We start from the raw sequence: 15,917 nt of genomic DNA on the forward strand, positions 1-15,917 counted from the left end.
CCCACCCCATTGTGGGTCCTTCTCACTGGAGAGATCTCCATGAACTTCAGTGTGGGTCCTTCCCACAGGCTGCACTTCCTCCTGAGCTGCTCCAGCATGGATTCCTTCCATGCTTCCATTCCCTCAGGATTGGACTGCTGCAATCTGAGTCCCCCACACTGGTCACAAATCCAGTCAGGAGCCTGATCCAGTGAGGGCTTCCTATGGGATCACAGCCTCCTCCAGGCATCCTCCTGCTCCACAGGTTGCAGGTGGATCTTTGCATCCCCATGGATATCCATGGGCAGCTCCTGGTGCCTCTCCATGGGCTGCACCAGGGAACCTCAGCTCAAATGCCTGGGGAAGCTCCTCCCTCTCCTTCTGCACTGACCTGGATGTCTGCAGGTGATTTCTCTCCCATATTCTCACTCCTTTATTCTGGTTGCTGTTGCATGCAGAATTTACCCTCCCTTGAATGTGTTATCACAGAGCCACAATCTCCATCACAGGGGTCCAAATTGGAGTGGCCAGCACTGGCCCTGTCTGGAACAGAGACAGCCTCTGGTGTCTTCTCAAAAAGGCCACCCCTGAAATTTCTGAATTCCTCCCCCTTTCTGCCCACTCCCAAGCATTTCTAAATAAACCCAGCACACGTGTAAAAATTGACATATAACCAAGGTCCCAGCATAAATGTAACAGTAAGTTACAGAAGTAACTGAGAGTAAATCTAGATGTCTTTATAACTTATTTTTCCTCTCAGATACGGTGTAGTGACTTCAAAGCTGATGTTGGTAATATTGATGTTTCAGGGGAAACCTAATAGGTTCAATGAAGACACCCTACAAGGAAGGAGAGCCCTGTGGGGATTGTCCCAATGCTTGTGAGGATGGACTATGCAGCAAGTTCCAAGCATTTTAATTGTGACCTAGGTAAAGTTGATGGTTAAACAACCCCCTAAGTAACAACTAATTTATGCAAACTGAATTTTAAAAAAATGCTGAAATACTAGGCCAAAAGCACTATCAGAAATCACATTTCACCATGCTGTCTGCTTTACCTAGGTGAGATAACACTTTTCCATGCCCAGGAGAGATAAATCTCATCCTTAACCTAAGAAATTCTAGGGAAGCAGGGGACTTCTTTACCTTTTTTTTTTTTGCTTCTTCATCCCCTAAACAATGGTGGCAGATTAAATGGAAATAGCAACACATTTGATAAGAGCAAGTGGCAAACATTAGTTTTTAGAATTCTGGTAGGAAATAAAAACATATGGGCTGAGTCTCACAATGCAAGATTTAATTAATATCTTCTGTTATTGAATTAACCAAATTCTCATCACAGGCTGTAACATAAAGAAAGCTTTAAAACACCTTTATGAATAAGTAAGAAATCTCCTTGAGAAAGCCACTTCTTTTCTCTGTGTGATCAAATTACTGGCCAAGATGCTGCTGGGGAGTAAATGGAAACAGAGAAGAAAACATTAGAGAGAAAATAATGTTGATGAAAAATTATTCTGAAAGGACATAGTGCAGGTTTTCACTTCCCACTCATGATTAATTTTATGTTTCAAATCATTTTCAGCCAAGCCTTGAAAGTTTGAAGAGACTTTTGTCCCAAATTCTTGGCAAAGTGTCCAGGGTGTGCCCAGAGCTTGGTCAAGTCCACTGCTCTGCTTCTGTCAATGCAAAACTGGAATAAAAGAACAGGCTCAATTTTTACCTTCCTGGATATCCATCTCCTTAATGAATTCTTCCACAAACACTGATTCCATCCTGCCTCTCCAACATATGCAGAAGGACTGACTTCAGTACAGTGACTTACACAAAAAAAAATCTGTAGGTGATGTACATATTCTATTTATATATTGGTCCAGAACATGGTAGAAATCGTAATTTAAATTTGTTGTTTGTTTGCCAGATATATTTAATTATTAGCTTTTATCATCTTTCTTTTCCCAAAATGTTATCGAATAAACATTTTTAAAAGGTCTGTGGTTCCATATGTTTATTATGTTCTTGGAATAGATGGATAGTGCTTGGTCATGTAACTGCTTTTAACTTGATTGAAAATTTAAACTATTGTACTGTTAACAGGACCAGAAGATCAACAGGATTGCTTGAAATATGTAATTCTTATAAGAAATTAGGAGAGCAGAGCAGTTTCCTGTAGATCTATTCTGGTTTAGAATCTGTTGCTGACATATGTTCTGCTGTAAAATGCTCAGTTGTGAAAAAAACACAAAAAAAAACCCCAAAAACACACCAAATGTAGTTAATTTAAATTAAGAATCCTGTTTATAGTGTAAGATTGCATTTAAATACAGGTAACTAAACCTGCCTTGTAAAGAAAAAGTACTGTCTGAGAAAAGGGCTTAATTCACAGTAACAGATAGTCAAAAGGGGGAAGGTCCCTGCATTTGGAAACTTTATTTTTCATAACAAGTAGACAATTTTTTTTAATATGTTCTTTCACTGTATCAGTCATTAAATTACTCATTCCACACTGACCATTTCATCATAATTTTCATTCTTTCTTATCACCATGAAATAAAATTCTCTAAACTTCACCAAAGTTGTGATTTTATTAGCATTAGGTGTTGAAGGGAACCTAAATATTTAGCAGCATGAGCAAAATCAGGTTATGTGAGAAGATTTCCTAAGCAAAAACAGAAGTCAGGCAAGCAACCCTCCGTCAGACTCCCTTTCAGAAAGAAATAAAAATTAGTATTAATAATCTGCAATCCCCAATTGGTGACCTTTGGGATACTGGCATTTTTCTGTGCAGTTAGCAATGGGGTTAAATATTATTTCAGTCTCACCTTAGAAAGGTTGCACATTCCAGTCCCCTTTTAGTAAGGAAGCTGCTGTCATAATTAGGATTGCAAGTCCCAGAGCCCTAGGCACAGAATAATTTCATCACACATTTGACTCCTTCATTCCAGTGGCGTTTCTTCTAGTGTGAAAGACAAGTATTAATTTAAAAGTTCAATTTCACAAATCAACGTGCTTATTATTTGGGTTGGGATTTTTTTCCTCATTCATCTCCACCATTTTCCCTTCCATGGCACACTGCCCTCTCAGCTGGAGACAGCTCTAAAAGTAAATTAAGCAATGCCAAGGCAGAGGTGTGAATGCTGGAACATGACTTACTATGCTCTGAAATAATTAGCGCAGGTCCAAGTAAGAATGATTATGTTTCAATAGTTAATCCAGGGTTGTTATCAATAAGGAAGTGGGCAGAACCATTGCCCTCACTCACAAGAGACTCCTTTACCAAGAATGATGGGTCAAGAAATCATAGAATCATTAAGGCTGGAAAAGACCTCCAAGAGCATCGAGTCCAAACATTTACCTATCACTGCTACGTCCATCACTAAACCATGTCCCTAAGCACCAGAACTGCACATTTCCTGAGCGCTTCCAGGGATGGTGACTCCAACACTTCCCTGAGTAGCCTGTTCCAATGCTTGACAACCCCACCCCTTCTGTGGAGAAATTTTTTGCCAATGTCCAATCTAAACCTCCCTTGGCACAGCTTGAAGTAATTTCCTCTTGTCCTATTGTTTGTTACCTGGGAGCAGAGACTGACCTCCACATGGCCACAACCTCTTTATAGGGAGTTGTGGAGAGCCAGAAAATCCCCCCAGAGCCTCCTTTTCTCCAGGTCCCCTTTTCAGATTCCCTCAGCTGCTCCTCAGACCTGGGCTCCAGAGCCTTCCCCAGCTCTGTTCCCTTCCCTGGACACGCTCCAGTCCCTCAATATCTTTCCTGCAGTGATTTCTGCAAGCCAAACCACAAGAATTCATTCCTCATAAGAGGAAAAAAGTAGTGCAATAAGATAAAAAGCAATCATCATACATCTGACCCAGGGCATAAAGGTTCCTAAGCCTAATTTAGATCTCCAGGAAGATAATGGAACAATTTTTTCCCTATAATTTTGTAACCAGTAGAGTATTAAATATCAGCATGGATCCTTCATGAACTGATCTTGCCAAAACAAAGTCTTTTCAGAGAGTCACTCAGATGAGAGGATGTTGTGATGGCGTAAGTAACAAACTTGGGAGGTGTGGTACAGATGAAAGTACTGAAGCGCGGCACATCCATGCAGCTGGACACACATCCATGACCCAGGAGTGTGCTCTGTGAGCAAGGAGACACGATGAGGCACATCTGGGGTACTGTGTCCAGTTCTGGGCTCCTCAGGGCAAGAGAGACATGGAGCTCCTGGAGTGGGCCCAGTGCTGGGTGGCAAAGATGATGGAGGGACTGGAGCATCTCCCTGACAGGGAAAGGCTGAGGGAGCTGGGGCTGTTCAGCCTGGAGAGGAGGCACAGCTGAGAGGGGCCCTCAGCCCTGGGTGTCCCTGTGTGCAGGGAGGGGCAGAGCAGGGCCCAGGCTCTGCTCCAGGGCCCAGCAATGGCACCAGAGCCACGGGCAGGGACTGAGCCCAGCAAGTTCCACCTGGACAGGAGGCAGAACTTCTTTCCTGTGCAGTGACTGAGCACTGAACAGAGACCAGAGAGGCTGTGGAGTCTCCCTCGCTGGAGATATTCCATAAATGTGTGGAGACACAATCTTGTGCCCTGTGCTCTAAAACCACTGCTTTATGTGAGGCCCAGCTATTGATGTTTCTAGGGCATGAGAAATAGATAGTGACTGACTATGACACCAAAGGGCCATGTTGCAATCAGTGCTGGTAAAAGACTTAAAAGTCATTATAACATACACTTCCTAACATATTAGAAGGCCGTTTTCCTTGTCTCTGACATCTGCTGTCATCCCTGAGATCCCCACAGCAGAGCAGTTTTCCTCCTAGCACATCCTGTTCCTGCTTCCTTCCACCTTTCTAGGAGAAACCCTTGATAACCCTGCCTACCTTTAGCAAGGATCCAGAGCAAACAAGGACATGACATGGGAAGGCTTCTGGAAAGGGATTATTCCCCATTCCTCCTCCTCACCTACTCCTGAGGAAGCTCCTTGCAGAGAGCTGGCTGCTCGGGGACAGGGCCTGAATTACGTCCTGCATGATGGACTTCCTGGTTCATTGTGGAAAAGAACACATGATGGATAGGATAGGGTAGGATAGGATAGGATAGGGTAGGACAGGATAGGATAGGATAGGATAAATTCAGTTAGAGGAGACCTACCTAGTGCAACTTCCTGACCAAAGATTAGTTTGGAATAAGTTCTTTGAGTGCAAGAATCATCTCACTTGTGCAGTGGTTTAAGAGGGAGATGGTGATATGGACAGCTCAGCTAAAGCAGTGTCCTGTCTCTTGCCATTACGAAGGGAAGGTCCCTTATTGGCAGCTGGAAAATCTTGTGGCAGGCAGACCTGAATTTCTTCTTCCTCTAGATTTGGTGTCCTTTACAATGACCTTAAAAAAATGGGACTGTTGCACTTGAAATATTAATCACCTGAGCAGAAAGGTGCTGCCTTTTCTACTTGTATGGAGATAATCCTTATTGATTTTCTCTGCAGCATTTAACCACAGATAAGCTTTTCAGACATGTGTTATACAATGAAGAAATTAACATTTTACTCGCTCTAACTGGGCCATTTTCAGATGGATTTCCTGACTTTTTGTCATTGTTCATCTGCTCTGCTGTATCAGATTGCTGAATAGGTAAGAAAGATAAAATTTAAAGAAAACAGAAATAATCTATAGATAGTTTTATATGTTTGTAGCTTATAATTTTGTCATTTTGTAGCTGGTAAAGAAAACATCAAGTTTCTCAGGAGATGCATGTCAAGATCATAGAGGGGCCTAAGAACATTTGTGCCCCAGCTGATACAAGAAATGATCCAGAACCTGATGGTTTGCACCCTGAAATCCATCTGTGGCACCCACAATCCTCTGTTTGGCACCCAGGCTGCCCACACAGTGATTTACACGACAGGAAAGTGTCTCCAAATTAGATGCTAATTGCAACATGCTAATTGCAACAAATGACTGAGCAAGAAGTGACCGATTTCAATTTAATAAGAATCAAAGTTTTAATCCTCCTCCTCCTTCCATGCTGGGGTATACACAAGGGTTAAAGATTTCCCTAGGCATGGCAGAGTGCTATCAGAGGCATTTAGGACCACACATTTGGATTTAAGCAGCTGTATTTCTCCCTGAGCTGTCTGTTGGGATCCTTTAATCTCAGTCTCAGCCTGTCCACAAACCAGCACTTGCTGTAATATGTTAATAAAAACCCTCTTACTTTCTCAGCTTAAAGTGTCAGGAACTGCCTGTTTATTACTCTGCCTATAAAACATTTGCCCATAGTTTGCTGGAGTTACCATTTAGTATCAAAAAATTGCTCTCAATTTTCCCATAAGTTTTGCTGTTAATGCTCACCATAGAATTGGAGTTACCTGAGGTGGGTTGCACAGGTTGGAAGAGGATCATTCCCAGTGCCATCACTACATTTTCTCCTTACTGAACTGACCTCACTTCCTAACCTGGCAGAAAATGATGCACAGCCTGGCTGGTACTGAGACAGACAGCCACAGAAAGAAATAATTCAGGACAATTCAGGACAAGAGGAAATGTTGTCAAGTTGTGCCAGAGTAGGTTTAGATTAGATATTGGGAAAATTTTATTGACTGAACAAGAGGTCAGGCATTGGAACAGACTGCCCAGGGAAATGATGGAATCACAAAAATATGTGAAGATGTGGTGCTTAGAGCCATGGTTTGGTGGTGAACATAGAGCTCCCAGGATCAGGCGCAGCCTCAGGATGAGGGATAGACCTTGAGTCTGGTCACACAAGGACTCACACCATTGCCATCAGTACTAAGAAGATGCTACCTTTCCCTAATCCCCCCTTTTTCTCCCTTCTCACCAAATTCATATCTGGTTGTGATAAGTAACCAAGGCAGTTTTATCTGTCTTCAAGAAAAGTGTCCTTGTATCTCATTAACTCTTTCTGACATAAACCAGGACACTAACCCAGCAGAAAGATATTCCTCTGGTCAGTTTTCTTTTAGAGGGGGTAACTGCTCTCCTCTAATCACAGCATCAAAGCTAAAAGCAGGAAAGAAAGAAATGATTCAAGACAATTCAGGACAAGAGGAAATGTTAAGTTGTGCAGAGTAGGTTTAGATTAGATATTGGGAAAAATTTCTTGACTGAACGAGAGGTCAGGCATTGGAACAGACTGTCCAGGGAAATGATGGAATCACAAAAATATGTGAAGATGTGGTGCTTAGGGCCATGGTTTGGTGGTGAACATAGAGCTCCCAGGATCGGGTGCAGCCTCAGGATGAGGGACAGAACTTGAGTCTTTGATCACACAGGACTCACACAATTGACACCAATACTAAGAAGATGCTACCTTTCCCTATTCCAGCCCTTTTCTCCCTCCTCACCAAATCCATATCTGGTTGTGATAAGTAACCAAGGCAGTTTTATTTATCTACAAGAAAAGTGTCCTTGTGCCTGATTAACTCTTGCGCATATAAACCAGGACACTAACCCAGCAGAAAAGGGATTATTCTCCATTCCTCCTTCTCACCTACTCCTGAGTGAGCTCCTTGCAGAGAGCTGGCTGCTCTGGGACAGGGCCTGAATTATGTCCTCTGGTCAGTTTTCTCCTCGAGGGGTAACTGCTCTCCTCTCATCACAGCATCAAAGCTAAAAGCAGGACCTTAGGCAACTGGATGTGCTTGACTTTCCTGTACTATGTAGCTTCTGGAATTAAATACCCACATTCACACAAAGAGACAACACTTCCTGAGGTACAGAGAGCAGCTAAACAAGATTGTGTTTCTGGTTTAAATGTGCCTTAAGATCTGCAGCCGCAACGCTTGAATAAAATAGAAAACAGGTCAAAAAAGCACTCATTAGATGAAGCCCCTCTACAGAGCTACTGCTAAGATTTTAGTGCCAGGGGAATACATTGCAGGATCTGTCATGTGTTTATCTCCCAATTTATCAGAGAAGGGTGTCAAAGGAAACAAGAAGTAAAAGATAAGCTAGTTTGAGACTGACAAGACCATGTTGTCTAGGTTGCCTGAACAGCGACGCAGCAAAATGTTAACCAGCATCGTTAGCAAAAGCAGGGATGGGAATTGCACATCTGATGGCACTTGTGAGGAGCAGCCACCATCTAATGAGTGCCACGGGTCTCTGCTTAGTGCTGAGTACTGCTGGCTACATCTGTGAAACAAGGTGGAGATAAAAGATAAGGAATAATAAAGTGGGATGTCATTAATCGGCTTCTACAGAAGGAGCATAGCAGTAGATAGCATTTAATAATGCATCGCCCCAAGCAGCTCGGTGTCTGAGCCTGATCTTATCCTCTGCATAAAGCATCTCCCCTGAGCCCCTGCTGGCTTTGTTCACTTCAGCAACTGCAGCATCAGACCTGCTCTGCTGCCAGTGGGTGGGAGCAAGAGGCTCATCCTGCCAGGAGGAGATACACAATGCAAAGGATGCCTTTCTGCTCAATTTAAGGAAATAGCAGCAAATGACAAGGCCATTTAGGCTAAACCATAATTGCCAGCTAGCCCACCCATTGCCAGTTAACAGGAATGAAACAAGATTGTACAGGTTGAGCACTGAAGGCTCTGCTTAGCTAAGATGGACCACACAGCTGCTGGGCTCAACAAAAGCAAATGAGTTTGCCCATGTGTCAAGTGATATTTTATGAAAAATCCCTTCACCAGGATTTCTTCTCCTGGGAAGCTGGGAAGCTTCAGCTTCTCACTGTTTTGCTGCTTTGGAATGTGATTTGGAGAATTTACCCTGCAAGTGAATTGTTTTAACTTAATGACCAATCCAGTCCAGCTGTGTCAGGACTCTGGTCAGTCATGGGTTTTTTATTATTCATTCTTGTTTGGCCTTCTGATGTAGCCTTTCTCTTTCTTTAGTATAGTTTTAGAACAGAACAGAATAGAATAGAATAGAATAGAATAGAATAGAATTAATATATCAGCCTTCTGAGAACTTAGAGTCAAATTCTCATCTCTCACCTCGTCCTGGGGACCTCACAACACCACACCCATAAAAACCTCAGGAATATCAAAATAAATGAGTGGCTCCACTAATTTCTGGGGAAGCAGCAGCCACATTTCTAAGATAAAAGAGCAATTGTGCAGCATGCCTGAATGTTCCGCATGTATGGAATACATATGGTGTGTGCAGCATGCCTGAATATTCCACATGTACGGAATACATATGGTGTGTGCACTGTTGACCCTCCTCATGACCAGAAAACAGGTCCAGGATTTTTCTTGTGGGAAGCAGAGAAGCCTCAGAGAAAAAGGAAAAAAATAATTATCTGATTTGCTTCTCCTGTATTTTTCTGCTTTGGAAAGTGTTTGGACATTGTTTACCAACAGGTGATTGCAGTAGGACAAGTAAATGCTTTCTCCATGGCATGACCTGAATCAACTCCTAATTTCAGGCTTTTTTTAATAGGTTTTCCTCTGAAACCTTTCCATCCATTTTTTTTTTCATGTCTGTCTGTAGTGACAGGTTACACAGAGTCAGAACACAGGTCTGAGCACTGAAGAGGTTTTCTGTGTCTTTATAATCTTAGTCCTTGACACAATTTTTTCGTAGACCAAATAGCATTGCCTTCCAGAAAAGCCTTGGTATGTCTGACAGGTTAATAATGCCAAGGGACCTTTAGCATCTTTGAAAACGTGGTTCAAGAAGCAGAGTTCATCTCTCCTGATCAGAGCCAAACCAGTGGCCTTAAGACCCAAAAAGTTATCATAGACAAATTGTACCATCCATATTATTACATCTCCCCCAACAACTGTTTTCCTCAACCTTACCTGGAAAGAGATATAGAATAGTGACTGACTTGACTCATATAATGCTTCTTAAAAAATTCTTGATGATGTCAAGGCAGTCTTATTTACCTTATCTGCTCATCCAGCCTGTCTCAGGTATCTGCTCTAAGAAGAAAAGGTGAAATACAGACCTACAGGTGTAGAAGTACCTCTATTACCTCTAAAGGCAGCACAAGGAGAATGGCTTTGAAGCAGAGCTTTGGTGAGATGAATGCCACTCTAGCAGTCTGGATCATGCTCTGGCAGTGACAGTTTTTCCTCACCACCTGCAGGTTCAAGAGACCTGTAGCGATAGTGAGGTTGGTTTTGATGACAGCAGGCCTGGCTGGGGTGGTGCTGGAAGGTGAGGGTCAAGTTTTCTGGATCAAAAGCCAGGAAGTGAATGGTGGAGATGCAGTCAGTTAAGCACTGAGACATTTTCTCCAGTGGGTCAAAAGAAGTTTAAGAAGTATTTAAGATAAGTAGTCACGAAACACTGCAGAGAATTGAAGTGAATCAGTTTCCATTAGATGAACCAGTTTGCCCACATCCAAATCCTGAAGGCACAGAGATCATTTGCTACACCACATATTCACAAGAGATCCATATTCTTGATCTCTGATTACATTAGGAATGATGGATTTGGCCAGAGGAGACAGTGGCTGATGAATTTGCTGGAGCACAGGGGTGAGGAGTCACCACATAACCAGGCAGCCAAAGTCCCCTTTATACAGCCATGGAATGCAGAGATGTAATCAACTGGAGGGGAAAAAAGACCTGGGGCAGACAAGAACCGTGCCAAAGGCATTCATAGGAAAAATACAAGTGAGAAGGAAGGATTGGAAAATTACACATGCTTACACCTGGGTTAGCTCAGCCTGGCTCTGCCCTCAGTTGTCTCATCTGGGTGCAGTTTAACAGAGATGTTTCCTTGGAGCAGAGCTGATTTCAGGCGGTTGCTCCTCTCCGACTTAAGAGGAAGGGAAAGGTGTTTACCTGATCAGTTTATGAGTAGCTGTGAGAATCTGTCACTTTTAGGTGCTAGAACCTCTAAACTGCTCAATGCATCATAATTCCAATCTCTGTTTACCCTGTTCATCTATATTTTGGTTGAATTACCAGAAAATCTTATTTCCTCCTTAAACTGCCTTTTCCAACTATTGCAGTGACTAAAGAATGAACTTGATTAAATACATATTTAGGAAGTAATTCAGACTTGAGAGAACCTATTCAGAAATTTGGTTTACCCTTGTATACAAACCACTAATAAAATACTATACTACTACTACTATACTACCATACTACTATAAAGCAAAATACTAATTTTCTGAAACATTTTATTCAGAGCCTTGGGTTTTTTATCTCCACAAAATTATGCTTTCTCTCCTGCCATCAATAAACAAAGTGCCTGGATTTTCTTCATTTGTGTACATTACCTTAATTCCTAAAAATCACTCTAAGTTAAAAAAGCTAAAAAATAGTTTAAACAACTCGTTAATATATTATAGGGGTATACACATTCACACACACATAGGGATATACATAATATATATCTTGACAGGGACACAGTCCAGCTAAACCAACAGATTCTTCAGTGTTTACAGATTTGACTGCAGATAGTTTTTGCATTGTATTTTGATGTAAATTCCTGAATACCAAAACTACACAATCAACCCAAGCTGCATCAACTGTGGATGTGATTTAATTTTTATAACAATGAGTATTTTTATGAGCAAAGATAAAACCACAGGACTGTGAATGAGATGGAATATTCCATGGAAAATACTGAAATCTGGTACCAGATCTGGTGACACAAGTGGCCTTGATGCTCCTCAGGAGGAAGCCACAGATCCCTTAATTAAACTGGGCCATATCAAACACTGTGTGTGTGAGCTGGTTATTTATTTTGTGTGCATCAGCCTGGCACACACAGGGGGCTCTGAAGCCTGGCTGTGCCCCATCAGGTGGCACTGGAGGGTCCCAGATGATGGACAGTGCTGGCAGATGTGCAACAAGGTCATTCTGCTCCTGCATTTTTCCCGTTGCCCTGTCACAGCTGGAATTGTACTGCACACACAAACCTGCTCAGTCCTGTTCCCAACGTTGCCTTCATTGAAAATGTAGGAGTGCCCTCTGGTGGAAAACTGAGCAGATGAAGCTCTGGTGTCACTAAAAATAAGCAATTTCCTCAAACTAAAATATCAATTTCTTGCTGGTACACCAAAAGGTCTTAATTACATCACTGAATATTTCAAGGCCAGATTCATAATTTTGTGCTTTGTCATTCTGCAAGGAATTCTTCAGAGCCCTGAGGCTCCAGGTGTTCCAACCAGGAGCGGTGGTTTGGTGAAAATATCAGAGGAATGGTTTGGGTCGGAAGAACCCAGAAAGATCACCTGGTTCCAACCCCCTGCCATGGGCAGGGACACCTTCCACTGTTCCAGGCTGCTCCAAGCCCTGTCCAGCCTGGCCTTGGACACTGCCAGGGATGGGGCAGATACAGCTTCTTTGGGCACCCTGTGCCAGCTTTGGGTTTTCCTCTAAGATTGAGTTTAATCTCATTGTTCTGCAATCTGGAGCTCCATCCAGATGTGTGCCAGGGCTTGGCTGCCTCTGTTCCTGACTCCCAGGGCTGAAGCATTCACACTTGACTCCTGCTACAGGGAAGGAGCAGATAGAAAGTGTGGCATTCGCATTTTCTGGAAAAATCCCTTCACCCAGGATTTTTCTCCTGGGAAGCTGAGAAGCCTCAGAGAAAAAGTAAAACAATAATTATCTCATTTGCTTCTCCTGTGTTTTGCTGCTCTGGAATGTGTTTGGAGATTGTTTACCCACAGGTGATTGCTTCATTGGATTCTGGTGTAAGTTGTTTTATCTCAATGTCCAGTTGGGTCCAAGCTGTGTCGGGACTCTGGAAAGAGTCACGAATTTTCATTATTATCCTTTTAGCCTTCTGTAAATATCCTTTCTGTATTCTTTGGTATAGTTTAGTACAGCATTCTTTAATATCATTTCATTTCATATCATATCATATCATTTCATATCATATCATATCATATCATCAAATAATAAATTAGCCTTCTGAGAACATGGAGTCAGATTCATTCCTTCCTTTGTCTGGGGGGAAACTCAAATACAATAGGAAAATTTGCAGAGGGTCTGCAAAGTAAAAACAGAGAAATTAAGTACTGTTGAGATTTGTGTATTAGTAGCTCAATGATTTAAAAAGGAAAAAAATCAACATTTAAATGTAAAAAGGAAAACAATATTTTCAAAAGCCATGGAATTAGATTAGGAGCTTATTGGGAACCCTCAGGTTTTTGGGTGTGCTGTCAAAGCCATGTGTGTCCACAGAGATGATGGAAATTGGTATCACAGCAGAGAGAAAAAAGAAAAGAAAAGAAAAGAAAAGAAAAGAAAAGAAAAGAAAAGAAAAGAAAAGAAAAGAAAAGAAAAGAAAAGAAAAGAAAAGAAAAAAGAAAAGAGAAAAGAAAAGAATCAAGTAAAGAAAAGAATCAAGTAAAGGAGTAGTAATTTGCTAAAAACTCAGGCTCTCAGATGATGACGTTCTTTTAAGGTAAATATACATTAACTTGATTATTTGACAACCTGAACTGAGCTTTTGATTTGTTGCTTGGCACTAAAAGTATCCTTGGAGCGGATGAAAAAATGTCCTGCTTTTGCAATATGGAATATTAAAGAAAAATTACTTTGGCAAATGGCAAGTTTCCTGGTAAACACTCTCTGGCTCTGTGTGAGTGGTACTTCACTGACCCAGAGTGTTTGCTTTCCACAGAGCCAAGGACAAGCAAGAAAAAGGTCTGTGAGACTGAAATCTGCAGGTCTGTCATATGAGAATGCCACAATGTAAAAACTTTTAATATTTATCTTCTAAAGCCACACAGACATGGAGATAATCCAGGCAGTGAAATTTTAACCCCTTTTTATACACAGGGAAATGCAATAAAAGTCCATGTAAATGTTGTTCACTACAATAGAACAGTGGGATGACAGAGGGGGAGTCAAGGCTGGTGAAATTCTACACCAATACTTAAAGAAGCAATTTAATAAATCTTTGAACCATGATCAAGGTTCAAGGCAAGGCTGGATGAGGCTCTAAGCAGCCTGTTCTAGTGGGTCTCATCCCTGCCTATTGGAACTATATGGTCTTTAAGGTCCCTTGCAATTCTGTGATTCTGTGATTCTAACATCCACCTTCATGAAGACAATCATCACACAAAAGTCATTTAGAGAATTGGGACGATGGATATGGAACTTCTGGCCAAAAAGGGAACCAAGGGAGCATTTGAATTACTGACCTCCTCTGATTCAGGGAAAAACTGTGGATCAAATTATTGAAAAAGTAATGCATAAATCCATGGAAGCTGTGCTGATGGCAAAACACATCTAATATTTCAAACTTCCATCAAGCAAGCCTGTAAGATGAAAAGGCCTCATGGCAGCAAAGTCCTTAAAAGGGAACTTTCACATTTCTCTTTACATACCCAAAGCAGAAATGTGAAACTGTTACTCTGCTGCTCTAGTATGCAAACTGCTGCCAAACTTCTTGTGTTCAGCTGAAAGAATCAAGGCTGAAATAGAATAACTGCATCAATTGGCTGGGTATGGTAAAGTAAATAAAATAAATATGGCATGGAAAATGGCAGAGCAGGTTTGGGTTGCAGTGACTCACACTTGCTGTGTCAGTAATGCCATTTATGGACAAGATTGCCACAGGAACACTCAGAAATATCATGGTTTGGATAGACTGGAAGCAAAACTAGGTTCAGAGGGGGATATGGAACTAGGAAAGGAAATAATGGGGTGAGAGGGTAGGGAGGGGATGGGCTGTAACTCAGAAAATGGGAGAATGAGGAATAGAATCAGAGAACATTAGGAAGTGAATTATCTGGCAATAAGGGGACATGCACAGACATCAATGATGCCAACCTTTGGACAGCTGAGGGTCACCCACTGTGAAATCCAACATCCTTTTCATAAGATCAGTGTCTGGGTGAGGGGAATAGAACTGGGTCACAGTATTTATAGAATTGTATTTGAAAGTGGACCTAAATCTCAATTTGCATTTCAGAGATATAATTAATAGCTTCATGGTTGCACATAAATGCCTGCATAGCAGCGAATTAATACATCAAGAATCACAGAATTGCTGAATCACAGAATGGTTTGGGTTGAAAAGGACTTTAAAGCTCACCTCATTCCACCCACTGCCATGGGCAGGGACACCTTCCACTATCCCAGGTTGCTCCAGCCCTGTTCAACCTGGCCTTGGACACTTCCAGTGATGTGGCAGCCACATTTCCTCTGGGCAACCTGTTCCAGGGCCTCCCCACCCTGAGTAAAGAATTTCTTCCTAACATCCAATCTAACCCTGCCCTCAGTCAGTTTGAAGCCATTCCTCCTTGTCCTGTCACTCCCTGCCCTTGCCCAAAGTCCCTCTCTCTTGGCTCCCCTTTAGGTGCTGAAAGGTCTAAGGTCTCCCTGGAGCCTTCTGTTCTCCAGAGTGAACAATCCCAATTCTCTCAGCTTTTCACATTTCTCAAAGCCTTTAGTTCAGCTGTGAGTCTGCAACTTCCTGACATTCCCCAGGGTATCCTGCCAGGGCTCCAGATAAAATCTGGAAAGGCACAACTCTTCCACACGCACTTGCAATCTCCTTAGCACTGCAAAGGTGTCTTGGTTTATATGAAGTGGTGCCAAGTGTCTCTTTATGGGCTGCTACTTTGAGATTTAGGTCTTCACTAACCTAGAAGATCTCCCTCCTTCTGGTGGGAGAACTTATTAGATGTACGTAGAAAATGTAGGAAAAACCTACATTTTAGGTACCCTCTTTTAGTTAGACAGCTGTATAATTCAGTTGTGTTTTATGACTTACCTCAAAAGAGTTTGTTCATTGATTCATAAAGAACAGCACTGTATTTACTTTTCCCTGACCATAGAAAAGCACCAACATAGGCATGCATACTGAGATACCATTGATACTCATGTGAACAACTGGATACTTTCCAAAAGCAGAAAGCTGTAAAAATTGTGTATCAGTTTCAACCAGGAAATATTTTTTTCCTTAGCAATTATTTTTCTGCTGATCATTACAGAACAATGTGTTCTAGGTTCATCTTTCTGGACTGTGTTTACATTTTCTATCA

The 15,917-nt window shown here is 41.9% G+C and overlaps 1 protein-coding gene across 1 annotated transcript in view; it reads left to right on the top strand.

The window, feature by feature from the left end:
• The window catches only part of CRISP2 (cysteine rich secretory protein 2), a gene marked incomplete at its 5' end in the record, with an annotated part of 35,636 nt that overhangs the window by 8,015 nt on the left and 11,704 nt on the right, over positions 1-15,917 (top strand). The window contains 1 exon segment of the mRNA XM_054291761.1: positions 789-877. Coding sequence (XP_054147736.1) covers positions 789-877 — 89 coding nt within the window.

Source organism: Melozone crissalis, unplaced genomic scaffold (genome assembly GCF_028551555.1).
Source record: "Melozone crissalis strain CALT ecotype California unplaced genomic scaffold, PUWL_Pcris_2 ptg000106l_1, whole genome shotgun sequence".
Lineage (NCBI taxonomy): Eukaryota > Metazoa > Chordata > Aves > Passeriformes > Passerellidae > Melozone > Melozone crissalis.